Raw genomic sequence first — 27,629 nt, forward strand, 5'->3', positions numbered from 1 at the left:
CATAGTGTAACTCTCCAGAGTGTAATGCTGAATAGTGAATACCATGTCATTATTTTACTATGCTAATAACGAACTATCAAATTCGTGAACTCACCATTGATTGTTTTTTTCTTTTAACAAGTGTGGATATATCATATGGGTGAATTTGCAATGTCATGCCAGCATATGTATGGACCTATAGGCTGGATTAAAATGTATTAATACTATGTATGGACATAATATTAAGTTACTGAATATTAATAGATGAGTAAAGCCGTCAAAAAAGGAGCTACTATTCGGTCAGTGTCGATAGAGTGGACCGCTGTAAACGTCAGCCGCAAAACGTGCTATTTTGTTACGATCTTAAGAGTGAGTTCTATCAACATATGTCAAAGCCATAAGCTTATGCAATAATTCAGAGACAGTACAAACTTAAGCGTAAATTGATTTTAAGCATATTTTGCGCAGTTTGGAGAAGTTCATATAATCCATAATTTCTGAGGTAGCTTTCTCCATAATCTTCTATCAAACGCTTATCCTATCCATACTGAAAATTAACGATCAGATATTTTGTTGCCCTAGAATGCACAACTTACAGATCAAATATCATTATCTATCAGAACAAATTCTAGCACCCAGACTCTGTTATTTTGGTGTACGTGCTTCACAAGAATGCATCTAATGTCTCACAAGAAACCCTTCAAATAGAAAGAAAGGTACTTGGCTGCTCGCCAAACCTACTATGAAAACATCGACATGAAGGAAAAAGAAATAGAACTTAGGAGAAAGCACCTCATGTGAAGTGATTATCAATCTGAACAATACTTGCATCAGAATTCCGTTTACACCATCAGAGATACATAAGAATGAACAGTAATATCCTTATGGAAACTGTTGCTTCAACTTCATACATTTAAGAGACAGATTTCATTTTGCACCAACTAAAGAAGAAAAGGAAGAAAAAAAAATCGCAACCTATATCAGACTCACAGAAACATAATAAATGGAGGAAAATATAGCAGAATGGGAAGTGGTATATATTTATAAGAATGAAAAACAAGAAACTATAAAAGTTGTATCAAGCTTTAGCAGGCTCATCATCATCTTCAATATCCCAACTCAAGTCTTCCTCCTCTTCATCTGCAGCACTGAGCCGCTTCCGCACCTCAGCTCTGTTGGGGCTCCCACCCTCCTGACTCGCCTTCTTTTCATCAATGCTGCTAAGATCCTCAATCTCATCCCACCCGAGGTCATCCTCCTCAGGCATCGATGGCTGAGTTGAAACCACTGAAAAGTCACTACCTTTACAAGACTCACCCGAGTCAGCCGCCTTCCCTTCGGAACCCGGCTTCTCATCAGATTTAGATACCAAATCTTTATTCACCTCAGCATCCCCTTTGGAACCCATTTTCTCATCAGACTCCTTATCACCACTCGATTCCCCAACACTTCCCTTCCGTCCCTCCTCCATATTATAACTCTCTTCTCCCATTCCACCTTCCAATTTCTTAACAGAACTCTCCTCCTCCACAATTTTCTCACGATCTTTGCCACCCAACTCCCTATTCTCTCCAGCTTTCAATCCTACATTGCCCTCTCCAATCGCATTGCCCATCTCTTCCACAGGCAAACTCTTCTTCCCAACCTCAACACCCGACTCCCCCCCATCCTTTGCAATTTCCGCCTTCAACACCACATCCCTCTCCTCCTCCTCCTCCTCCTCTTCCTCCTCCTCAGCATCATCATCATCAACATCCCAACTCAACTCCTCCTCCTCCTCCCTCGAAATCGCGCGCTTCACAAGATTACTCCTCACATCCTGAGCTTGCTTGAGCTTATAAACCCTATAGAAATACCTACACCAAAATGTCTCATTGTCCACGCTATTGGGAACAACCCTTTTGTACACACTCACCAGAGCCCCATTTTCTTCAAGCAAACCCTCAATTTCCTCACCCTTCTCTTCCAAATCAAACCCTGATTTCCACCTATTGTAATCATCCAAATCCTCAGGTTCCTCACAGTAGGTACCCTCCTCACCCTGAATCGCACGAAGCTGAGCCTCAAACCTACTATACGGTTTCGAATTCAAGCTCTGTTGGGTACTATAATTACTCGAGTTGTTATCGGAATCGGATTCGAGATCAACGGATAGAATAGCGTCCTTACCTTGGGAGATGATCTCGGCCGTCCCCTTCAGCACGGTGCTCCCCAACTCGTCAATGACTTGGCCGACATTCTCCAAGGACCCGTGTGCCACCTCGATCTCCTTCTTCAGACCCGACCCGAATTCTCTGAGGTCTCGACGGTACGTCTCGATGACGGACTCGGACTTGGTCGTTAGGGTTTTGACCAGACCCCCGAAGCTCCACCCACCACCTACAACGGTGGGCGAACTTGGGTTCGGGTTCGGTGGGGAATTCGGATCTGGGTCGCCTTGTTGTTGGTTCTTCTGGGGAGATTCGGACTCGGATCCGGGTCTCGGAGGATCTGGTGGGTCGTCGGAGAACACGGATTTGAAGAAATCCATTGAGGGCCTTCTGAGAAGCAGAGAGAGAGAGCTGTAGATCACTCTTATCGGAGAACGCGAAATCAGCGTTGTGGTTTGGGATTATACAGAGTGTCCGTGGGAGGCTGGGTTCTGCTACAATGCGCAGTTGTGCGTAGTGCGCACCGGGAGGTTGGGGGGCAGTTTTCGGACGGGATGATGTTGAACCGGACCGATTTAGATTCAGACCGGGTCCATGAATTCTATCTTATGAAGGAGTGAGTAATTTTTTTTATAACTCCTTCTAGAATTCTCTTGATTTTAAAATTATTATTAAATTTGAGATAATTATTATTAAATTTTAATTTATTGATAATTTTTAATGTCACATCACATTTAAAAAGACTGTAATTAATCTGCCTTATATCATTACTCATTTCACTCTGTTGTGTATTGAAGTACAAACAGAATAAGTTAAAAATGGAAAATATATTTTAGTCTTTTAACTATCACTTATTTTGCAACTGATATTGATATCCCACATATTATTATTGCTTGTCAAATTAAATATTTTTGTATTTTTCTTTCTAAAATGCCCTTAAAGTTATTAAAAAAATAAAATTAAAAAATTTATAAAAATAACCACTTGAAAAGAAAAGAAAAAAAATTGAAAAAAGTTATGGGGGTTAACATGAAATGAAAATGTCCAATAAAAATAACCATTTGAAAAGAAAAAAAATTGAAAAAAGTTATGGGGGTTAACATGAAATGAAAATGTCCATTCCTTTTGGTGTTTTCAATTTTTATTTTTTTTGGGTTTAATTTTTTAAAACCTTAATTATTATTATTATTATTTTTCAAATTGTTATTTTTTAATAACTTTAAAGGTATTTTGGAGAGAAAAATGCAAGAGTAACTAATTTGACATGTTGTGGTAGTATGAGATGACCTATTGTCATTAAAGTTTGGAGGTATAAGTACAAGATGAGTAATAATTCAATGAACTAAAATGTATTTTCCATAAGTTAAAGTAATTCACTACAGTCCACAAGCAAAAAATGACAAGATCAAGGTAAAGTAGGGTGGTAATTCTAGTTCATGTGTTAGGTTCAGGTTATGTCGATACATGAATATAATATTATATTAGTTAACTTTAATGTGATCAATATATTTAAATAGGTTAGACCCCTCATCCTAACCTACTAATTTTGTGTCAGGTTTGTATAAAATATTACAAGCCTTTATGTCGTGTATGAAGTTCAAGTCATGTTGAGACATAAGTATAAGACTATATAGATAAATCACAATCCTACCCATTTAATTAAACAAGAAAGACTTCTCAACTTTAACTTATTAATTTCATATCAAATTCACAAGTCATGTCAAAAATTCTCAGCCCGAAATGCATTGGACCAATAGTACTTGCTACGTTGGTGTTTGGTACATGCACGAGGAAGTTGGTTTAACTCTTTGATCAAGGTGAAGAAATGGATCGGGATAGAATTATATAGAAATGCAATGCGATTAACATGAACCTTTCAATTAAGAGTATAAGAGCATTCACAATTAGCTCATCAAATAAAAATTAAATTTGAGTAAAATTTACTTTATCAAATTTAGAGACACTTTTAAAAGGAATTAAACATCAAATTTCCTATACTTTTCTCTACTCTAGTTAAATATTATTTTGTTTATTAATTTTAAATCAACCAAGAGAAATGGGAATAAAAAATACACTTAAAAAATTATATAACTTTAACTTTTTGGCTTTTAAAATATAAAAGCATGTATGAAAATAGTTAAATATAGAGTAAAGAAATGAGTTTATTAAGTAAGTGTTTTCATGAGTTTCGTTAGATTTTCATAAAAAAATAAAAGATAAAAAGCTCATTATAAATGCTCTAACACAATGATCATAGGCTTCTAATGCTTTAAGGGAGGATTGAAGTTAAAGCATCCCATTTCTATGTAGACCCAAATGCTAGCTGTATGTCTCAATGCTAAAATATGTTTGTTTCATGATTGCTTTATAAAAGATAAAATCAAAGGTTATGCATGTTTGTGAGGAGTGTTTTGTATTTTTTTTCTTAAATGTGTATTGATGTGAGGGCTGGTAAAATAGGTAATTGGCACATACCTGTTTATTTTATGCATGCTTTTTTATAATAAGATTTTAGATTAGATATATGAATTATCTAAAATCTTATTATAAAAAAACATGCATAGGATAAACATGTACCTACGAGGTACCTATTTTGCCAGCCTTAGATGTGATATAAATGTGTTTTTAAAAGTATGTTTTATAAGGATTCATATTTGAGAAAATATTTTCTATAGAGCATATTTTTCTTTTTTTTAAGGAACCCAAACAATTGCATGTAGAGTCTTGTAAAAAATTGGGGAAACTCACTAAACTCTCTTTAAACTTTCATGTGTTTTGAAAATATTCCTCGAAATTCAAAAACTCTCAATTAAGGGCATCGAACTTTCAATTTCTTTCATTTCGTTAAATTTTGTCAAATTCACAAAATACCAATATTTTTAAAATGAAAAAATTTAAAGAGTCAGGCATTTATTTTAGTTTTTATAAAAAAATATCTTTGCAATATTTTTGCAACATCTTTACAATTTTCTTTTTATTAAAAATGGATATTTTGGAAAAATTTAACGGCTAACATAATGGGGTAATTGAAATAAATTGAAAGTTCAAAATCCTTAATCAAGAGTTTTTAAACTAAACTAGTGAAAATTCAGAGCTTTTGTGAAGTTTCCTCCAAAAAAAATAGTGGGGTGGTTGTGCCTCCTTCACTTAAGGTGGCACACCACCACCCTAATTTGTTTTAATTTTTTAAATAATAAATTACCTCTTAGCTTTGCATAGGTTAATTACTTATTTTGTTAAAATATTCCTACAATAAGGAAAAATACAACTTTCTAGAAATGGGTTTGTATTTTAATGAGTATTTTATGTTTTTAGTTGTTTGTTAATGCATTTATTTTGAGAATAAAAAATAGAAAACAAATAATTGATGCTGTTGCAGAATAAAATAACCACAAGCAAAGTAAAATTCCAGTTTCTCTTTGCCATGCATGGTATCAAATGAATTTTCCCTTGATATTCTTGCATCCTGCTTTTGCTTCCTACTGAAGAAGGTGAAAGAGGAAGAAATAATCCCCCTTTTCCCTTTTCCCTTTGGATTAAAAAAATCCAAAAGAATTCTTCCATGAAATTCACATTCTCCCTTTTTGTTACCTTGCATCCCAAGCATAGAATCACCCATGCAATATCCATTTGTTCAAATACCACTCTCTCCCAATGCTTTTAACCATCAACCCAATTTCACTTCTTTTCCCAATTAATTAGCTTTTATTTCTCAGACAATTAAGCCATGCAGGAGAACAACCACTTCCTATCTCTTGGCATTTGCCACAGGCTCTTCAACTTTGTCAAGAACATCCTCATTGCTCACGGTGGCCTTAAGCGCGTAACCCTGGGCGGCCATCCGCCGCCTCCTCACGGGTTCACCACCGTGCCGGTCGATGATTCTTTGATGAATGAGGCGGGTGGTTCTATGGAAGACCAACAACTCTCCAACAACTTTGGTGATAAAATTCCGATCCAATTCAAGGAGACCGACGAGTCGGATGAGTCGGAGAGTTGGACTCCAGTTGACGCACTCAGTTATTCCGTCCATGTCTCAAAAGAGAATAGTCCAGCCGATAACCCCGGTTCTCAGGCACCCACATTGATGAGCAGTGAACAAAAGGATCAAGCTGAAGGGAATATTATTGGCAAAAGCTCATTAGAAATAGAGGTCATTGCCATGAAAGATGAAGCAGAGGAAGCGAAGAAGAAGCAAAAAGAAGAAGTAGATCAGCCTGAAACCACACAAATGAAGGCTTCTCCTGTAACTCATGCAAGGCCACGTTTCAGTTCGGTACTGGCTAATATAAATGAAATATCTGAAGCTTTTATTAGGAGTAGGAAGGAAGCCATGGAAAAAAATAAATTATAGCATGGATCCAAGAAATTATTCTTAGCCTATTATATATATATATATGGTGGCTCAATGGGTTGTGGGGGAAATGTATTTATCCAAATCTATGCTTCTTAATAAATGTTTGGACTTTGGAATAAGATCAGCTCATTGCAAGGAAAATTTTGTCATGATCATCAGATCCTTTTCGAATGAACGATTCACAGTTAAGATTTTATTTTGTTGCATCGAACGGTAAACATTATGTTATTTATATGAACTATGTAGAAGCCACTTATAGATATGTGCTACTATCTCTCCAAATTATTGTTACCGAATATCCGATTTAAATAAACGAATAAGTGAATTCTAATCCTTTAGCAAAGAGCAAATGATATCCTTCAAATTTGAACTCTAGCTAAAAATATTTTATATTCCATTGATATAGGAGCCTACTATGTGATTAATTGTAATATCTTTATTGTCAATATTTTTCCAATTTTTTATCCTATTTAAATTTATTTGGCACTAAAAAATTACATACATCAGCATATGATAAAGTGACAAGAACAAGAATTTTAAAATTAATTAAATATGGAAATTAGTTATTTTATTTTATTTTTTTAGAGGATATTGTAATTAACCCATTGATTAAATATAAAGTTAAGCAACACATTACAACCAACCTCATAGGTTAGATAAACAAAAAAATGTGATTTTTTTTTTTTTTTTTTTGGTCTCTTGGTCTTGAATCTCTCCGAACTTCAATAGATTATAATTCAAGAAAATAATGAAAATTTGGCCTCCTCAGTAGCCCAGCTGGAGAGATTAACATTTCTCACATGGCATTAGTATTGTTGCTGTTGGGATAGAGATCACAAGCATGTCTCGGGCAGCCGCCCCTTGCAGGTAAGGTCGTTGTCCCTATTACTAGTAATTTAGATAATAAATTATTGAGACTCTGAATCCTTATTGTTCACCCAAAAGAAATTTAAAAAACACTACCCCGAAAACTTATATTCGTGTTAAAAGAGTTGGTTTGTAAAAAAGTTTCGGAAGATCAACATATAAATTGCTAAAAGAAAAAAGGGACGTGGGGTTCTCAAAAGATATGTAGAATATGTTTCGGCTCACCGGGTTGTCTCTTGTCTGTTCATAAATTTAATAACCAGTTTGAAAGGTTGGCCTATTTGAAAATCTCTAGATATTATTTTCAACTCTCCAAATAAGAAAGTAACAAAAAGAAAATAAATATAAGGGGAGATTATAACTCAATGATATACGCACTAAACCAATGTGAGAGAGGATCAACCCGCGATTGGAACATCATCATTGATTAAAAAAAAAAAATTCAACAAAAACAACCTCAAACTAATATCTCTCCATGAGTATTGCTTGTTAGAAGAATCTCCTGTACAGTTCATTCAAGGACCCATGACCAAAACACATGCATATATATATATATATATATATATATATATATATATATATATATATATATATTAACCCTCTCCTTTTTTTCACCCTCATAGAACAAAAAGAGTTAAAAATTAGCCTTGTCGTGGTAAAAAACTGAGTCCAAATTCGATTACTTCCCACATCTCCCTTTCTATATTTCCTTTTTTCTTGAAATTAATCAAGGTTTCTTTTTTTAAAAAAAAATAACTTTTGTCTAAGAAGAAAAAAAAAATTAAAGAAACTGAGACTTACCCATTAATTGATTGCTCTTCTACTTAATCACTCACCATATTTCCATTAATCCCATTGACCCAAAAGCTCCAACTTCACGTATAATTTCCCTTTTTCTTTTCTTTCTCTAGCTCATTAATTCATTCTTCCAAAGAGTGGCTGGATGAACGGTAGAGATCATACGGAGCCCAAAGGTAATCAACGGTACACGGCTTCCTTGAGTCAAGCCTTAACCATGGTTTCCCTTTCCCGCTCCAATGGAGCAGGCTAATTGGCCCCGGATGCAAGCTCCTGCATTTCCCTTCAAGATTGTCTCCCCCAAGCCCATGCTGGTTCCACCTATGGTTAACGCCCTTAATATCACCGGCCAAAACCAGCAAAAATGGCGGCAAAGAGCCCAGGTGATAGATTCTCTTCTGCTTCTGCGTCGTCATCCACCCCTCCATCTTCAACCTATACCCTCCTTCCCTCCATTTGTCCACGTCCACCACCATCACACCCGTGTTGAAATAACAAGGTTTTCGCCCTTCAAATGTTCGATAAAATGCCGGGTCGGACCAAAACGCGTCGGTGAAGTACTTGGTGAAATTTGCGTGGCAGTATTCCGGGGCAGCCAAAACTTTGTTCTTCAAGTTCACCTCCCAGAGCTTCCCAATGTCGTCGACAACGACAAGATCGGAGTCCAGGTAGATTACGCGTTTCACGCCGGCCGGGATGAGGTCGGCGAGATATATGCGCGCGTAGTTCAACGGTTGGTCTAATGCTTGCCGGATTGATTTCGAAATTTTGCCGCGTACCCTGTTGGAATCGAAGCGGTAGACGTTGAAATTGAGGTAAGGGAAGGTGGATTTAATGCTGGATAAGACGTCCGGCTGGAACCGCGACCATAGAAAATGGAACTCGACGTTTTCCGGGCAGGTTGAATGTTGCAGGATGGAAAGCACGGCAGCCATTGTTCCTCTAAGATAGTTGGAATCCAATGTCATGGAAACGTGGATTTTGTCCTGGCGGCAGGCGTCGCCGTTGCGGAATGCGGGGGCTTCGCGGAAGACAGGGACATCCGGGGATGGCTTTCGGATAATGCCGAGGCGGATGGGGGTGGCGGAGCAGAGGAGGAGGAGGAGCAGAGACAGGAGGCCTATGAGGACTGATGGAATAGTGGGGCTCCAAAAGGCCATCCTGCTCACCGTGGCAGGAAAGGTGGTGTTGTATATAATTAGGGAAGAATAGTAGGGGGAGGAGGAGGAGGGGGCAAAGCGGTGGTTGTGGGAGTGGCAGCCATTGTTAGGCTGGGTTAAGAGAAGGTTTAGGGAGAGGTTAGAAATGATTTGTTTTTATTTGATGAAAAAAAACAAAGGGAAGGAGGGAGGGAGGTTGGTGGGATTGTGAGGAAGAGAAGAATCCTCGGAAAGGGACTTTTGTAATAAGGGATGATTGATCCATGTTCCAAAATCATGGGGCCAATTACCCTATTTTTTTAATTTTTTAATTTTTTGGTGGAATGGAATTTGGATGAAATCCAATTTTATTTTTATGGCTTATGGGAAGAAAAAAAAAATTAACATTTTATTAGATTGTTTTACTATTTTAACCATGTTTTATATATATACTTTTTTGATCTCCTTAAAAGGTGGGGAACTCAGTTTTTTACTTTTAGGTGTATATTTGTTTGAATATAAAGATGTTTTTTTTTTTTTAATATATATACATAGTAAAGTTAACCAAATATTTTTCAAAGTAAAGTAATTTTTTAGCTCCAAAGTAATTAAGTAAGATTTTCCGGAAGAAAAAAAAAAAGAAGAATTTTGTCTTCTTTTTTTTTAATTGCTAGCTAGCTTATATGGAGAGAAAATATTCTATGGGGAATTTGACTTGAGTTTAGTTTTAATCGGAATTAACACTCGTTGAGATTAAGACATTTGTCTAATAACAAAATATAAAAGACACGTGTTTCAATTCTAACCAATCCAATTCTATGTGGAATTGAACCCAAGCCAATTTGTGAAAAACAAGTCAAAAGCAATGTGATTTGATTAATTTTCAAAAAAAAAAAAACATTTGAGCAAGTCATCAGAAATGCTTGATTAATTTTCATGATTAAAAAAAAAAAGAAAAAGAAAAAGGAAAGATTGTAACGGTATACTGCTAATTAATTTCTCCACAGTATTATAATTGGAACTTGATTTACTTAGTAAATGTATGTGGCTCGTTGGTCTAGTTTTAGCCTCCTATAATTGGACTACAAGAATTCAGAGCAAAGCAGAAGCCACCATATTTTTTTACGAGAAAATACGGAGGTTTTGGGATATTTGATAATTTTACAATATGAAAGACAGAGATCATGAGTTCAAACTATGACTCTATCAATTCATCTCAATTCAATTAAATATTTCACATGTTGAGTCTCATCTATTAAAATAGAGTTTAAGCTCACAAGTAAGGTAAGGGTACATGTTAGAATATAAATTAAATGATTAAATTCATTTGTTCATATGGGTTTAAACTTTAGAATAAGCAGTGATAAAATAGTTCGAGGATATAAAGAGAATTATGGAGTTTTTATCAAGAATACTATACATAGTTGAATACAACCCTCCATTGCTTGTGAGTCTTTTTACATTTTCAATAGTGTCTTACGTCAAGAGTTGTGGATGGAGACACAACTTCAAACCCGACGCGTCGCGTCCAGACACCCATTTCAGGAAAGTAACCATGCCTCTAATACCATTTGTTGGGAGATAAAGCGATTATGAAGTTTTTACCAAGAGGATAGTAATATACATAATTGAACACAACTCTAACCTAAAAGCCTAAACTAATGGGCTAAGGTCCACTTAGGTATATTAACTACTTTTTTCTTTTATATTTTCTCAATGTGGGACTTAATACTCACAAGTGTATTCATAACAATCTCCCTCTCACTTGTGAGTCTCTTCATATTGACCAAAGTCCCCGCTTGTTAGGGGTGTCAACCCGGTCCGGTTTTTCGGTTTTTGGCCAAAACCGGGAACCGGAACCGGGGTACCCCAGTTCTCGATTTTAAGAAACCGGAACCGGAACAGGGACCCCGGTTAACCGGGGTCCCGCTTACCGGCCGGTTCCCGTTTTACCCGATCCGGTAACCGGTTTTTTTTTTTTAAAAAAAAAAAAGGTTTTTGGGCTTATTTTAGGTATTTGGCCTAAAATAAGCCCCTTTTTTTTTTTTTTTTCATAAGTTGGCCCATGTTTTAAAAAATCTATTAGTTTCTTTGTCAAAATTAAATGGGCTTTGTTGTGATTGTTTCAAACAATTAAAAAATAGACCTAAAAAAGTTCAAAAATCCTAAAAAATCAATGTTTTTGCCTATTTGGACCTTAGAAATAAAAATTTAATTTTTTAAAATACCCTAAACCTAAACCTAAGTGTAAAAAATATTAATATATATATATATATATATATATATATATATATATATATATATATATATATATATATTATTAAATAAAATGGAAACCCGGTTCCGGTATTCCCTGTAAAAATCGGGTACCAAAAACCGGTAACGGAACCGGGGTATTCGGTTTTTGGATTTTTCAAACTGGAACCGGAACCGGTTTCTCGGTAATTTTTGACACCCCTACCGCTTGTGAGTCCTTTTACATTTCCTAGAGTGTCTCACGTCAAGAGTTGTGGATGGCTCTAAACCCGACGCATCGCGTCCAGACACCCGTTTCAGGAAAGTAACCATGGCTCTAATACCATTTGTTGAGAGATAAAGCAATTATGAAGTTTTTACCAAGATGACATTAATATACATAATTGAACACAACTCTAGCCCAAAAACCTAAGCTAATGGGGGTAAGATCCACTTAGATATATTAACTACTATTTTCTTTTATATTTTTTCAATGTGGGACTCAACACTCACAAGTGTACTCACAACAATCTCCCTCTCACTTGTGAGTCTCTTTACATTGACCCAACTTCCCCTCGCTTTGTGAGTCCTTTTACATTTCCTAGAGTGTCTGATACCATTTGTTAGGAGATAAAGCGATTATGAAGTTTTTACCAAAGTTACATTAATATACATAATTGATCACAACTCTAGTTCAAAAGCTTAAGTTAATGGGCTAAGGTCTACTTAAATATATTAACTACTATTTTCTTTTATATTTTCTCAATATGAGACTCAACACTCACAAGTGTACTCACAACATTGCCCTAATTGATTGGTCTATCCATATGGGATATTAGTTGGGGGGGATTCGGGGGAATAGGATCCTCTTCATTTTATTTGAAATTGAGAGTATCCATTTATTGTAAAATGAGGGGTAATATTGTAAATATTATCGTTCAATTTTAATGTTAAGATAATACTACCCATCATTTTACATTAAATGAATACTCTCAATTTTGAATGAAATAGAGAGAATCCTATTCCAATTTGGGGGCGGTATGCATCCCCAATTATTAATGAGTAATGATATAAGAAGGTTATAGTTCTCTTAGAGTCTTCCCAAATATGATTTGGTTTTTAAAATTACTATTAAATTTGAGATAGTCATTATTGATTTTTGATTTATTGGTAATTTTAAAAGTCACATCACATTTGGAATGACTATAGTCTCTCTTATATCACTACTCATTATTAATATGACGAGTAATGATATAAGGAGGATTAGAATCTTTTCAAATATGATGTGACTTTTAAAATTACCAATAGATTAATAATAATCATCTCAAATTTAATAATAATTTTAAAAGTTACATCATACTTACAATGACTTACTAATCATCCTTATACAATGACTTACTAATCATCCTTATATCATTACTCTAATATATGAGACCTCCATCTTGTGTGAGATGTAAGCCTAAGTAAATTGACTGAACTCTCCTAGAAAAAGTAAAAACCATAGCAAAAGTTTCTCTTTACTTGATGAAATTGGGGTTGTAAAATGGCCCCACCAAAGGTGAAATTAGGTGCATGGATGAGGGGGCAAAGTTTTAAAATGTTCTCATGTGTATCATCTAAAATTAATTTTTTACCCTTCCAAAGTATTATTTTAGTTTTGCCTCCCAAACCTAAATTTCCAATTCCACCCTTGGGCCATTTGGAAATCATTCCGTCTTTATTTTATGCCCATGCTACATTTAGAATATTCAAAGGATATATATAATATATATATATATATATATATATATATATATATAATCATTTCACTTTGAAAAGGAGTAAGTTTATACTAAAAGAAAGGTTCGTATTCAGTTATCTGTTTGTGACAATGTTTTTGTTAATTAAAATAAAAATAAAAAAAACAAACAAACAAACTTTGATGAAGATAATTTGTACATTCTGAAGAAATTATATTAAGAAAAATATAAAATATCTTACCATGCTAAGATAATGCAAAAGAATGTCCAATATGGACTATAAAAGAAATCATACACGGACTTAAATAGGACATTTTTTATAATTTTATTGGGTCTGACATGTCATATTAACGGAATTTTTTTAAAGTCAGTAAATGAAATTTGACTAGAGAGAGTAAATTATTTTTTTGGGATACATCAAAGACTCTGAGTTCATTGTGATACCACGTGAAACTAATTGCAAATAAGATAAACCATATAAGGTAATTTTACAATTTTTTTTTCCTTTAAATATCTCATATAAATGTTCAAAAATAAAATAATAATAATAATTCCACACCCTATTAATCCTCAAACAAAATAATATTTTTCGTGATTAGGAATTACTAGATCATAGGCCCAATGGACCTTTTAAAAGAATCTTGAAGTCTAACATATATGAGATCCAGCCCAATTGAAAAACACTCAGGAACTCACTCTACGGCTAGGGTTTAGGGTTTTCTTCTCCATCTGTGTGTTCCTTTGCAGAGAGATTCCACAGAGAGAGAGAGAGAGAGAGAGAGAGATGAGAGAAATACAGCTTTCGTTGAACAAAACGCAGAAAATCAGGCTCCAGAGAGCTCTGGAAAAGCTCGAGTCTTTGTCTTCAAAGGTCAATGCCAACGCCTCTGTCACCATCGCAGATTCCATCCCTGTCAGCTACGAGGACGGCGTCCTCAAGTACCACCCACTTTTCTATTAGCTTTTCATATTCTGAATTTTGGGTTCTCTCTCTAGGGTTTCGTATATTCCGTATCATCCATTTATGCATATGTGTATGTATCTTGTATGTATGTATGTGTTATATAACATTTTTCCTTTCGTTTTTTCTTGTTGGATTTAAGGGGACATGGAACCTTGGACCTCAATGGGGAAGTGGTTGCGACGGTCTGTGGTGTGGTTGAGCGCGTGAACAAGCTCGTATATGTCCGCACATTGCGGGCCAGGTATTCACTCACATTGCTTGCATTTCAATTTTAGCAGGATCCTACATTTTTGTGTTTATAATGATTGAATTAGGTTAAATGATGATTAGGTACAAGCCGGAGGTCGGAGATATCGTTGTAGGGCGTGTTAGTGAGGTAAAACAGAAATACCCAACTCCTATTTTTATTTAGTTGTAATGATTAGCTTTAATGAAAGTAAATTTACCTTTATAAGTTATGTATGCGGCATTGAGCTGGGTTTCTCTCTATAAAACATTGTGCTTCTTTGTTAGTTGTTGTTTCTAATGGCGTATGACCGAGGAGGCTTATTGGTGTGCACTACTGCAATGTAATTGGATAAGAAATTGTCTCTGCTAAATTTCGGTTTAGGGTTCACAAGTTTACATGGCAGACTGATATGTGGCCCTTTAATACTCTCGTCAGCTCTGGCTTCTTGCCAAAAAGGTTGTCATGGGAAATTTTGTCTATAAAGTTGTGAGAATATGATTTTCCTGATGATAGAAGTTGTTTTTCCCTGGTTAGGCGTCTGTATGCCTAGTGCTAATATAGGTTATGACTACCAGCTTAAAAAAAAAAAAAAAAAGAACTTGGTTGTGAAGATATTTTATGACCTGATTGTTTTTACATTGCTATGCTCATCAAAGATTCAAAGAAAACGATTTTACCTTCTTAGCCTAGTGAAACATATAGAACCAACATAAGATTGTACTCATCCAATCAAGAAACAAAGTTAGTAGATCAATACATTTTCCTTCGTCAAAGGATATTTCTTTTCCTTCTTTTTCTCTTTCTTCTACTAACCCATACTTCTTCAGGTTGCTCCAAAGCGTTGGAGATTGGACATAAATTATAGCCAGAATGCAGTTTTGATGCTTTCTTCGATGAACTTACCTGATGGTATCCAGGTATCCCCTTTAGTCATAAACTTCATAACATTCATCAATGGAAATGGTATTCTGTTATAAAGCAAAACTGGTATATTGTTGCCAGAGCATAATTTAAACACATCTAAAAGATACTAGTAATATTTAGTTCAGTTTGGGTGAACTAGTTACTCTTACAGCTTCTTTTGTCTGTGCTTTTGCGTGTGTCTGTGTCAAAGTTGTTTAGTTTTCATCACCATTCATAAATGGCACTGTGGCGTGCTTAACTGAATTTTTTTTCATGGATAAAGCTACATTATGCCATCCTTTACTTATACCTCATAAACTATTAATGGATACATTTCTTGAGTTTTTCATGTATGATTTGCGCACAAGCATGTATGTGTGCGTGAGATTCAGTTGACATAAAGGTGTCAAACATTTCAAATTCTGTATGTTCATGTGTGAAGAGATCTTTGTGTGTGTGATGGTTCATGTCTTGAATGTTTATGTTTATAAGCTAAGCAACACATGTTGTTCCCTGGGTAAACTTGCATGCCTCACCCAAAATTTACCCTTTTGAATGGTAGAGGCGGCGAACTGCTTTGGATGAACTCAACATGCGCAGTATTTTTGAAGAGGATGATGTTATTTGTGTAAGTCCCGTAATACATATTTATTTACCTGTTCCGGAAAGGATGAATTTATGATCAATCTTTTGTGACCAATAATGCTTCTTTCCAGGCTGAAGTCCGTGGTTTACAGCATGATGGCTTACACCTCCAAGCAAGAAGTCAGAAGTATGGCAAGGTGTGTCTTATTTTATTTATAATTTTTAAAATTCTTTATTCAGATGTAGAAAGCAAAAAGGAGGAAACAATTTCTTGACTGGCTCTTTTTAGCTAGAAGAAGAAGAGCGAGGACAGTTGAAACTGAAGGAAAAAGTTTGAAAAAGTTTCCTTATATTGAGTATCTTGAAGTTGAAATTTATAATGCAAGGAATAAAGAAATTTACCCCAAATTGTTTTAGAAGATACAGTTTCCTAAAAATTAAGCAAGTAGAATCAGTTGCCTGCTGTTATTGCTAGAGCTGGAGTTGTTGCTTCCAGAGCAGCAATTCTAGGCGTGTGAAGCCATATGATTTGCATGCTCACGTGATAACTCTTGAATCAACTAAAGGTTCTCTAGCAGTAATATTTATTTTTCTTTTGTCAAGTCTATTTCTCAATATTATGTTAGATTGGAAATTTGGAACCATGTTATCAAATAACTGGCTCTTTCTAGTGCCTTCTTTGTTATTGTTTCTTTTGCTAGTTCAATGTCATAACCTTTATCCATTAATGTTTGCTACGATCATTATTATTTCTATTAATGATGGTGATTTGCATTACAGCTTGAGAGGGGTCAACTGCTCACTGTTCCTCCTTATCTTGTGAAGAGACGAAAACAGCATTTCCACCATCTAGAACAGTACGGAGTTGACTTAATACTAGGCTGTAATGGATTCATCTGGGTTGGTGAACATGTTGAAGCCAAAGATGATATGGTAGAGGATCAAGTGAATAAACCTAAATTGCAGAATATTAAATCTAATAGCTATTCGGGAACTCTTGAGGAGCAAGAACGGACCTACACGCCAATAGAGACGAGGCAGAACATATGTAGGATTGCAAATGCAGTCCGGGTATCGGCTATTTTAGGCTTCAATATAACTGCAGAAGTGATCATGGAGACAGTTAACTTGAGTAGCTCTCTGAATCTGGATATACATGAGATGCTTGGTTCCGAGTTCTGTGTTCTGGTTGCAGAGGGGGAGGCTGAAAGGAGAAGCATAAATAAAAAGGGGTGATTCTAGTATCACAATTATGTGCCAAGTGTTTAGAGAAGCTTCCACCTCTCCCTCTTTCTTTCAATTTTCCTTTTTTGTTTAACCACTTGCACCATGAAAGTTAGGATGAGTGTGTTGTGGAGCAGATAAATCAATCATGTAACATAAACAGAATTGCATTTGTCCTGATTATGGCAATTATTATTAGTTTTTCTTTATTTTTTAAATTACACATGTTAGAATTTTCCTTACTCAGATATATAGACTTGGAAATTACTACTGTATTGGAGATCATTGATTATGATTGATAGTGAAAATGAGGTCACTGGCACATTGGATCCATCAAATTTGTTTGAAGCATCTCAGACCATTATGCTACTGTTTAGCATGTTATAAAAAGAAAATAATTGCCTCCATTTGTTAAGTTAAGAGTGATGCTATTTAATAGATAATAATATAATTGTCATGCAATTTGATGATGTAGTAGTAAAAATTAGTTATTAATTAGCATTTGTTAAAAAAAATAAAAAATAAAAAGAAGTGATTTTGATTGCCAAGTCATTACTTATTTGTTAATACTTTTTAATAGTGTTTTGATGTGACATTAAAGTTTAAAATATTTTGTATTTTAAATTATTTATTAATATTTTTATTTTGAAAATAAAAACCAAGAAAAAATGAAAAGTACTACCAAACAATGCTTGGTAACCATAATTGCTATGTGGCTTTGGTGCCCACATTTTCAACAATTTTAACTAAAGATAACCTGTAGGGCCCCTTCTCCTCAAGTAACTAGACCTCACAATAGCCTAAGCATTTATTATGATCTCTCTACATTTAAATTTTATCTAAAAATTTAATAAAATTCTTAAAAAACTCATTTAACTAACTCTATACATTACTTTAAATTTAATTATGGTCAGATTCACTTCCTACATTTCAAGAGCCAAAAAGCAAAAAATTTTATTCTTATTTTTTACTCTCTTCTCTCCTATTGGTTTAAAACTAATAAAAAAAAAATTATATTTAACTAAAGTATAGAAAGATATAGAAAATTTAATGTTTGGTTCCTTTTAAAAGTGGCTCTCTAAACTTAATAAAGTGAATTTTTCTCATCAAATTGAACTTTTATTTCAACAGTCTATTGTGAATGCTCTAAGAAAATATAAGCAAAACAAGTTATTCACATTTGATTTCAGTTGTAAATTAAAAGAGTGAAAGTCTGAATAAGCAAATTAAAAACGATGGATTGGGCTTTTAAAAGTGGCTCTCTACGTAACTAGGAGTGAAAAGGTGCGCAGATAATTAATGTCTGTCGCTGTCCACACATATTCTTTATTCATTATTCGCATATGCAGATGTAGATGTGAATATATATATATATATAATCTTCAAATTCAATGACTTAACCATCTCTTTCTCTTTACTAAGAAGTTCATTAGTAATGAAAGTTATTATTACGTTTTTTATGTTTTGGATTTTATTTTATTTTATTTTATTTTTTTAATGTTTGTGAGATTTGTAATTTATGGGAAAATGATTAGTAAGTGTGATTTGAATAATAGTGTTCACCTATCGATAATGCCTTTTTGTATTTGCTAGAAGTAGTAATTACAACTTCAAAGCCCAAAAGACCAATTACCTTAGATACAGATAGCGGATAATAACCGTATTTAATAATTACAATAACCACTCAGATACAAATAGTAATTACATGCATTATGCGAATGTGAATATTGCTAATAATTGTATCCACACTTTCACCCCAGCTGCCCAACAAGATTGTAACTACTAGCTTTTAGAACAATACAAGTAAAAATGATTTTAGCATACAACAAAACAATGAATTCAATTATGATATATATATAACACTCGGTCTAAGGGAAGAAAATGGTTTCATTTAATTTCTTGATTCGTCCAAATCCAAAAAGATTCTACTAAACACATTTTCAAAGTCAAATAAACTTACTTACAAGATGTGACAATCCAACTACAATTTTGAAAATATTTTGGAGTGAGATATGGAAATGTAACGAAGAAAGTTCCAATCGAATTCTTACTACTAGTGAAAGTTGGACATTTATTACATCTTCTACACATTTTAAAAAACAAACAGAGCCAATCACCTATATCGGCTAGGGCTGGCAAAACGGGTTGGCGTGTCGGGTTCGTGTCAACCCGTTTATCCCAACCCAAACACGATACATTTAAATAAACGTATCAAACACCCAAATCCAAATCCGAACACGACACGTTTTCTTAACGGGTAACATGACAAGACACGTATAACCCGTTTAGATGAGCCATTCTTATTGGCTGCCCCTCTCCAAGCCCCTTCATCATCTCTCATGCATCGGTTACACCTCCCCCTCATCATCTCCCATGTTTCATCATGACCATGAACTTTATTGATGGAGGGTTGATCACGGGAGGGTCGGTTACGCTGCCCCCATCATCATCTCCCATGTTTCGCCATGACTATGAACTTTATCGATGGAGGGCTGATCAATGGAGTGCTAATTTTTCAGCTGGCCGAGGAGCTCTTCGCTACCTCTATAAATGACAAGTGAATCAGTGTAAATAAAACTTAGCAATCTCAATATGTCAAATATTAGTCCAAATTAAGAAAATATACATACAAAAAATGTAAACATTAGCAAAATAGTCCTCCATCACATCAGCCATCCAATAACCACATTTCCCTTGATTTCTCTCCCCACCATGTCTTTCAAAAACCTCTACCCAGATCATTATATCAGTCCTATCAATCTTGCACCACCCATATATCAAAAAATTTCGTATCTTTTTGCCATGTTTGCAATCATCCATCTAAACTTAGATACAACATAATTCTTAACAAAAATAGTAGTTTCCCAAAACTGCCCATTCCTGCATTTTTATGATTGGGGTTGGGTGGTTTTGCCTTCATGTTTTTCAGATATTTTATGATCAAGGGAGGAACTGCAGTGGAAGACTTAGCAAAAAGAGAAACCGAAATGGCACACGAAATGAATTGGTGGAATGCTTTGAATGTGTTTGTTTTAGGGTTATTTGTATTATGCATTCACATGTTTTGTCATGCAACTTGTTTCGTCATAGGGTTCGTATGATTTTACAAGTGTAGAAATGAAATTCAAATTACGTTTTGGGAACTCTGTTTGTCTGAAATTCATACACCACAACACAGACCAATAAGAAGAGGATTTTCTAAGATGAATTACTCCAAACAAAAGTAAAATCCAACTTACAATATAAATATAAAAAATATGAAAGAAAATTACAAATATACATATAATATGTAACCAAAAAAATTGGAAGAACGTTTATACAATTGCATATGTTGATATTGTAACCTGTGCATTTGATATTACTTCACTTTCATCGACTCATTTTCTTTGGGAAAAAAAAAAAAAAGATTGATGTTTTAAGAAAGGAAAAGAAAAAAATGTAAAAAATTAGTTTGTGATTTACATCTTTGTTGAAGAAAATGTAAAAATTAAGGAAAAACTCTTTTAAAAAACTCCCTACTCCCTTGATGTTCCCTAACCAAGAAAGCCAAAATGTTACCCTAAATCTAGGATAGTATTTTGCTTCCCTTAACATTATTTTAATATAAAAAGACTATTTTCTCTCTTTCATCTAGCATTTATTTGAAACAATATTTAAATTGCTTGCACTTTTCTCTTTCTTTTTCCTATCATTTATTTGAAATAATATTTAAATGATATATGAAAATGATAATGTCGTGTCTGTGCATACACGACATTAAGTTGAGGGAGAAATGAGACCATCCTCAATTTTAAATGAAATTGATGTGGTATCATATACACCGTTATATGCACTAATTTTAAATTTTTTTGCCATGAAATTGATACTATTTATTTCAAATGAAATATAGAGAATCCAAATTGAGGTAGTCATGCCTCTCCAATTATTGATGTGATACTTCCAACTTGCATTTTGTACGCACAAGACTGAGAATACAAGCCTTACTCAATTAACTAAACTTTGCTAGAATAGGTCGAAACCCTAGCTAAAGTTTCTCTTTACTTGCAATGAAATTGGCATTGTAAAATGCCCCCACCTGGAACAATTTGATCTTTATTTTGTGCCCATACTACATTTAAATAATCTTTGTATTTCAAAATCCTTCAAACATATATATATATATATATATATATATATATATATATATAAAAGCTTCATCTGGATCGATATTTAAATAACCATAAGTGTTTGGGTGTTGGTATCATCTTCAAGAGTCTACAAATTAATACATAATCATTTCAACTTGAGAAATAATAAGTTTATATTTAGTTATCTGTTTGTGACAATGTTTTTGTTAATTAAAAAAAAAAAAAAAACCATTGATGATAATTTGCACATTCAATTGAAATCATATTAAGAAAAATATGATTTTTAGTAGATGCTCTAATTGTAATAATTAATGTTGATAGAGATAACATGTGTTTTCGCTACTTAGTATTCTCTTTTGATAAGTAGAAGATCCATTAGTCTTATTTTTTAAGAGAATTAGATGAGGAGATGTACAAAGTAGTTAATTACCAATTAATTCATTAGTTAATTACCAGTTAATTCATTTTCAAGGTATTACTCATTTTCAAGGTGTTGCATAGACCATCTCCTTAAGAGTTACTAGCCACCGCAACTAGAAGCTATGGGGTGGTTGCATCACCCCCAAAGCTCGGAATGGATGCTAAGGGGCTCCAAGGCTGATATGACCACCACTGGTACCACCAAGTTAAAGATTACATCAACCCCCTCTCCCATAATAGCGCAATGTACCCATTTTGTCTCAAAAAGATAAAAATGCCCTTAACATTTTTTAATAAGACAATAGTATCCTAAAAATTTAGTGAAAAAAAAAAAAAAAGGACAAAAAGCCGCAAGTCTAGTGACCCATTGCAGTTGCCATTGGTCTATCTCCACCTTTTTTTTTTTTTTTTGTGGATATTTTGAATTTTTTATTAAGAATATTTCTACCATTTGTGGGACAATGCAAATTTTTGATAGGTTGGAAGGGACTAATGCAATCTTTAATTCGGAGGGAGACGTTGCAAATTAGGCATTAGTTTGAGAGAGTATGTACTTTTTCCAAAAAGTTTCCAAAGCTCTCTTAGATACTAAAAATCTTGCACTTTCAACATAATAACATGAGCAAGGACACATTATTTCGGGTGAGTTTCAAAACTTGTGGCAGAATGGTAAACATTCCAATATCTAGCATACACTACATGAAACTCTTTCTTATACTTTCTGTTTTCTCAGGAATATGGTAGCCTCAGGTATTTTTACCATCTTGGTGTATTAGCAATATGCCCAGCACAGGCCTAAAAACTAAAGTTCATCTTTCTGAGGTACTTGGAAGCATTGTTCATCCCAGTAGAATGGGAACTTCAATTTTGCTGCAGTGTGAGGCATGAACCAGTCCTCATATATAAACCTGAAAGAAAGAGTCAGAGTGCAATTTTTTCCTTGGAAACAATAGAGGGGAAAAAAAAAAGGAAAGAAAGAAACAACCAAGTATAGAGATTTATCCAAAATTCAATGGTGATTTTAGAAGTCACGTCAACTTTACTATCTTTGCAAACAGAGAACTCTCATAGTTGTACTTTCATCACATAAACACACACAGGCTATATAAGTACCTACATATACATAGGCATGGAAGCTATTAAAAGGAAAAAGCCACTTCAGCTTTAAGAAAATTAGATTGTGCAGGTACCATATGAAGTTTGGTAGATGGCCCTCAATAATAATGATTGTGATAACACGGTCCTAGTTTGAATAAAGGGTTAATTACATTTTCTCCCCTAAACTGCTATTCATTTACACATTGATCAGCTTAAACTTCTTGTATCCTGCCCTTGGGTTTAACACAGTTGCTATAAAAATATTACTAAACACACCAAACATGTTGAGTTGTACAGGAACCATAGGACGATGGTAGATGGTTCTCAATAATAAAGATCATAAATACATGAATCTAGACATATAGATTGCAAAGCTAATATGTCCTAGTGGGTCAAAAAACAATTTTGGTCCATATACTATATGTCAGATTCCAATTTCATCCAAGAACTATCGAATGTTTCAATTTAGTCCTTAAAATTGTAAAAACACCAAAATATAACCCTCATCCTGTGAACAACAATTACTACTATGGCACTCTTTTCTGTACGCATATTTATAATGCTGTCATGGCATGTTGGGCAATATACCGGTTTCACAAAAACAAAACATGAAGACATATAACATACATGTTAAGCACCACAATTTTCTTTTTACTGATTTTAAATATTAAATTTACACGTCTCTACATATTTTGATTTTGTGAGATCAACATGTAATTTGACGTAAAATGTCAGTATTATAAGAACATGTATACAAAATACGTCTGCTAAGTCAGTCATTTCATTCACAAAGTGATGGTAAGGTAAGGTAAGGTAAGAGTGACATTGAGATTTTTTAGAACTTCAAGGGCTAGACCATATATATAACCTTTTTCAAATATTAGGTATTCCATATAATAATAGCAACAACAACAAAAAGCTTTACAAAGAATTTATAGAGAACTTTTTCTTGGAGCATCATCCTCCTTCTTTATTGGAGTTTATGATGGAGAGAAAGCTACATCTACAACCAAAAACCCCTCTCCCCAACCCCTGGGGCAGGTGGGACGGTGGCAGCATGGGGAAAAAAGGATGACGGAGGCGGTAATTATCAAGTCAGCTACATTTTGTTTGTAGCAATATGGGAATGGATTGATTTCTCTTTGGATAATAAAAGCTATTAAAAAAGAGAAAGCCACACCGCTGTCCAGTGAATTGGAAATAAATTTCTGAAGGGAGTTGTAAGGAATCTACAATGAGAGCAAAGATTACAGCAAGTCTCTTCTGGGAAACTGGATATTAGATGTCTTAGAAACAAGGATGCACTTACTCAAGGAGTATGATATATTAGGGGTTCTATGGTATGTGATATGCTGAAGAACTCAGGCAGGACTCCAGGTTTTTGGAAACTGGGTTTCTCAAAGCACATTAGCTGCTGTGAGAGACGCAATTGTTTTAAGTCTCAAGCAACATTTACTTTAAAATACTTAAGCCAGATCTACTCACCTTGGTCTTCTTTCAAGCTAAAAAAAATGTGGAAAGCAATATATCAATGATAAATACGGAGTCAGCAAGATTATAAGCAATAGAGATTACATACACTTTGACTGGTGGACGAGATATAACGACAAGAATTTGCAAATCTTCATGTTCATTTGTATTCCATACCTGCAACGAAGATTAAAAAGAAAAAAAAAAAAAAAAACTAATAATAAGTACCAGGAGTGATTGTTAAAAATTGTCAACAGGACACAATGAAAAGGGGTGGGTCAAGACATAAAAATAAGTTCCCAGATACCCTGATATAAAAAGTCAATCTTACCGAATTGAAAACAAATGGAAAGATAGAGAAGTGTTTGTGTGCATTTACAAGGAGTTCTTTCAAGTGATAGTCATTATTTTCTAAATAAATTAAGTTATCTATTTTTTTTTACCAGCATAATGGATAAAATAAATGTTCACTACCTAGACATTCTCCAAGCAACAGATTAGCAGTGCCTGGGAAACTCACATTTAAGGGCATCATCTAAGCATAATGATGCCATTAATCATGTCTGTGAATCAATCAATTAATGAAAATGCTTCGAATAAAAAATTTGACTGGCAACTTGAAGCCAAATCCGGCATGTCAACACTTATCCTTTCTGATAACGAGGAACCCCTCGAAAGGTGGGCCACTTTGTGTACCCAACCCCTATTGAGTAAATCTCGGATCCGTTAAATCCCATTTTGACTGCAAGCTTTGTTAAATCCCATTAACACATCTGAAAGAGATGATTCTTTGTTTTCTTAATCAAATCATTGCTCAGTGTGCCCTGACTTCAAGAGCTACAAGAAGTGCTCCTGGACAGGCAAAGTTCTGGTTTTATCTTCCATGGTCTTCTAACTCAATCTGTTTGAATGTCATCAATGATTCAATATGTTTTCTTAATTGAATCATTGCTCAGTGTGCCCTGGCTCAAGAGCTAGAAAAAGCGCTCCCAGATAAGCAAAATTCTGATTTTATCTTCTAAGGTCTTCCAACTCAATCCGTTTGAACATCATCATCTCAATCACACTTACCTTGTAGCATGTCATTTCCTTATTGACCAACATTTAGCTTTATTGTTATTTCATAAAGTATTCCTTTTATTTTGATTAAATTAACCATGAACAACTCAAATCTGCCACTCTCATCCTCCTCAATCCATTCCCTTTTGCAAACAATAAAGTCAATGCATCAAAATTCATTTTATGTGCTTCATTTTTTTCTAAGTTAAGACGAATTCCTTGTGATTCACAACATCCCTCTAGAATTGTTTTTTGGACCTAACATTAGCATACAGCAGAGAAATTTACATCATTAGATAATATATTCTAACACCATCAGGAAACAATACACATAGAATGGTTTACCTGGTGAGCATCATTAACAGGGATATGAAATGTGCTATTAGAATAGATTTTGAACTCTTGAGGCTTTCCAGGGTACTTCTCATGTGAATTTGATGCAAGATACAGAGTGCCACTTCCCTTGAGAACAACAAAAACTTCTTCGCAGGAGTGCCTATGAATTGGTGTGGCTGATCCTGGGGCAAATGTTTGAAGCCATAACTCAACCTGCAAAAATCTAAAACTTGCATTATATAATTTTAAAAATAGACGTGTAACATCTTCAACTTGGTATTTTATAGAGACTTATCCAGAGTTGGTTCAAGCCAATGCGAGGAATGCACAGCCTCTAGAAAATGAGAGCTTGTATTGTTCAAATACACAAACAATGTGTATATTATCGGATAAATCTCAATAAGATAATCGTATTATGATCATGATATAAAGCACATTATGTTAATCCTCCAGCAAACAAGATTCTTGCTTACAGTACTTGAATCAATCAAGCTCTGTGTTTGGTGTATGGTTTTCTTTACAGTCTCCTTGTTCAACTTCTAATATGATGTTTTCATTCGTATGAAAAAAATTTGAAGTAGAAACCAGAAGAAAAAGTAAATTCCCAAATGAAATTTGTTTAAAGGATACCTCTTTCATCCCATGCATGACCGAACCTGCAATAGTTATATGGGACAAACCTCCCCTTCCATAGTTATCCTGAGGAAGCTCACTGATATTTCTTACCAGCGGTAATCCTGAGCCAAAAGGGAGAAAAAAAAAATGTTATTATCTAAAACAAAACATTTAACTAAACTGATATGTACCGGGCTTTTTCACCAAAAAGCACAATCTAAAGGACATAGAGAACTCAAACTAACACAGTCAACTACTCTTTATCTTGCTTGTCCAAATCTTCTCAAATATAACACTTCCAGTCAAATTCACATCCCATACCATCGCAGGAAGAAATATAGACAAAAGTGCGTGTCAATAATCAGCAGCACATTTAAAAAGGTGATACTTACATATAGCTCAGTCTAAATTAATTCTTGTTTATTTTTATTTTTATTTTTCTAAACATGTTTAAATGAGCATAAAGTAATCCGAAGTCTAAATCAAATTCATGCACTGTACAGTTGTTTTTCTCTTTTTGGTTGCCAATATATATATATATATATATATTGTTTAAAGAGCCTCCCATATATCAGTGCATAAACAACTTGGCAACAAGAACCATACAATTCAATTGACTCGGATAAAATATCAGACAAATCAAAATGACAAAAAATCTGGGATATGGACCAAATAGTTAAACCCTCTAGAGTTATCCTCTAAACAAGCTGTCCTTACCACTCAGATTCATAAACCGAAAACCCAAATGCTCAATACCCAGATGCATAAACAAAGCAAGAGGCATCAAAAGTTCAGAAAAGCAAATGCCCACGAATCAAAAACCAATATAACATGAACTTCCGTTCCAACACTACAAACCCAATAAAACCAAGCATCATCGTGCACAAAACAAAAAATTCAGGCTTTTTGGGCTCTTCCCCAAAAGATAAACCGATGAAAAGTGAGAGCAATTATAGCAAGGAACTGCGTGAAAGTGAAGGTGACAAAAGCAAGCAAGCGCTACTCACCTTTTACTGAGCACTGGGAAGCCTCCGCTATTGCAGATAGTAAGAGCAACGCAAAGAAGATAACGAGACAAGGTCCGGCCATTTTTTCTCACCGAGTAGTAAGTTCTAGCACCTGCCACATTTCCTCTTTTATATGGTCCATGCGATCTCTGAAATGCGAACCGTCGTTTTTGCGTTACCAACTTTGGTAAAGCTGTTTACTTTTGTGGCAACCTTGCATGTGTTAAGTCGACTAAAGTCGACGTAACATGCTTTTTAAATATTTGCAAAAAATAATATTATATAATACATATTTTTACATATAAAAATATAATTTATAGCATTATTC

At 34.4% G+C, this 27,629-nt stretch overlaps 5 protein-coding genes across 5 annotated transcripts; 2 read left to right on the top strand and 3 right to left on the bottom strand.

Moving 5' to 3' along the window:
* Positions 1-777: 777 nt before the first annotated feature.
* Positions 778-2,694, bottom strand: LOC132170559 (BSD domain-containing protein). Its single transcript, XM_059581577.2, has one exon. The coding sequence runs from the start codon at positions 2,507-2,509 to the stop codon at positions 1,058-1,060; it is 1,452 nt and encodes a 483-aa protein (XP_059437560.2). The 5' UTR covers positions 2,510-2,694; the 3' UTR covers positions 778-1,057.
* A 3,156-nt stretch (positions 2,695-5,850) lies between these two features.
* LOC148587943 (uncharacterized) lies at positions 5,851-6,543 on the top strand. The gene has a single exon (XM_088514109.1). The coding sequence runs from the start codon at positions 5,857-5,859 to the stop codon at positions 6,481-6,483; it is 627 nt and encodes a 208-aa protein (XP_088370235.1). The 5' UTR covers positions 5,851-5,856; the 3' UTR covers positions 6,484-6,543.
* A 1,628-nt stretch (positions 6,544-8,171) lies between these two features.
* GATL4 (galacturonosyltransferase-like 4) lies at positions 8,172-9,546 on the bottom strand. The gene has a single exon (XM_059583289.2). It carries the CDS (start codon positions 9,309-9,311, stop codon positions 8,274-8,276), a length of 1,038 nt encoding a protein of 345 aa, XP_059439272.2. The 5' UTR covers positions 9,312-9,546; the 3' UTR covers positions 8,172-8,273.
* Positions 9,547-13,946: 4,400 nt separating this feature from the next.
* On the top strand, positions 13,947-17,378 carry RRP4 (ribosomal RNA processing 4). Its single transcript, XM_059582136.2, has 7 exons — positions 13,947-14,203; positions 14,368-14,469; positions 14,559-14,604; positions 15,285-15,374; positions 15,923-15,988; positions 16,077-16,142; positions 16,726-17,378. Exons 1-7 carry the CDS (start codon positions 14,049-14,051, stop codon positions 17,179-17,181), a joined length of 981 nt encoding a protein of 326 aa, XP_059438119.1. The 5' UTR covers positions 13,947-14,048; the 3' UTR covers positions 17,182-17,378.
* Positions 17,379-22,302: 4,924 nt separating this feature from the next.
* On the bottom strand, positions 22,303-27,429 carry ABP1 (endoplasmic reticulum auxin binding protein 1). The gene is made up of 5 exons (XM_059583636.2): positions 27,302-27,429; positions 26,310-26,416; positions 25,689-25,892; positions 24,394-24,461; positions 22,303-22,624 (listed from the first exon to the last, which is right to left on the bottom strand). Exons 1-5 carry the CDS (start codon positions 27,381-27,383, stop codon positions 22,519-22,521), a joined length of 567 nt encoding a protein of 188 aa, XP_059439619.2. The 5' UTR covers positions 27,384-27,429; the 3' UTR covers positions 22,303-22,518.
* Between the last annotated feature and the right edge of the window lie 200 nt (positions 27,430-27,629).

This window comes from Corylus avellana, chromosome 1, assembly GCF_965113065.1.
Source record: "Corylus avellana chromosome 1, dhCorAvel1.hap1.2, whole genome shotgun sequence".
Lineage (NCBI taxonomy): Eukaryota > Viridiplantae > Streptophyta > Magnoliopsida > Fagales > Betulaceae > Corylus > Corylus avellana.

Excerpts from the sequence above, each read along its gene's own strand:
- LOC132170559 (XM_059581577.2), bottom strand. The coding sequence starts at position 2,509 with ATGGATTTCTTCAAATCCGTGTTCTCCGACGACCCACCAGATCCTCCG.
- LOC148587943 (XM_088514109.1), top strand. The coding sequence starts at position 5,857 with ATGCAGGAGAACAACCACTTCCTATCTCTTGGCATTTGCCACAGGCTC.
- GATL4 (XM_059583289.2), bottom strand. The coding sequence starts at position 9,311 with ATGGCCTTTTGGAGCCCCACTATTCCATCAGTCCTCATAGGCCTCCTG.
- RRP4 (XM_059582136.2), top strand. The coding sequence starts at position 14,049 with ATGAGAGAAATACAGCTTTCGTTGAACAAAACGCAGAAAATCAGGCTC. Across the intron at positions 14,204-14,367 it reads TACGAGGACGGCGTCCTCAA|GGGACATGGAACCTTGGACC; the intron begins GTACCACCCACT and ends GTTGGATTTAAG. Across the intron at positions 14,470-14,558 it reads GTCCGCACATTGCGGGCCAG|GTACAAGCCGGAGGTCGGAG; the intron begins GTATTCACTCAC and ends AATGATGATTAG.
- ABP1 (XM_059583636.2), bottom strand. The coding sequence starts at position 27,383 with ATGGCCGGACCTTGTCTCGTTATCTTCTTTGCGTTGCTCTTACTATCT. Across the intron at positions 24,462-25,688 it reads CTGTTAATGATGCTCACCAG|GTATGGAATACAAATGAACA; the intron begins GTAAACCATTCT and ends TCTTCGTTGCAG. Across the intron at positions 22,625-24,393 it reads TCTCGTCCACCAGTCAAAGT|GTTTATATATGAGGACTGGT; the intron begins GTATGTAATCTC and ends TCTTTCTTTCAG.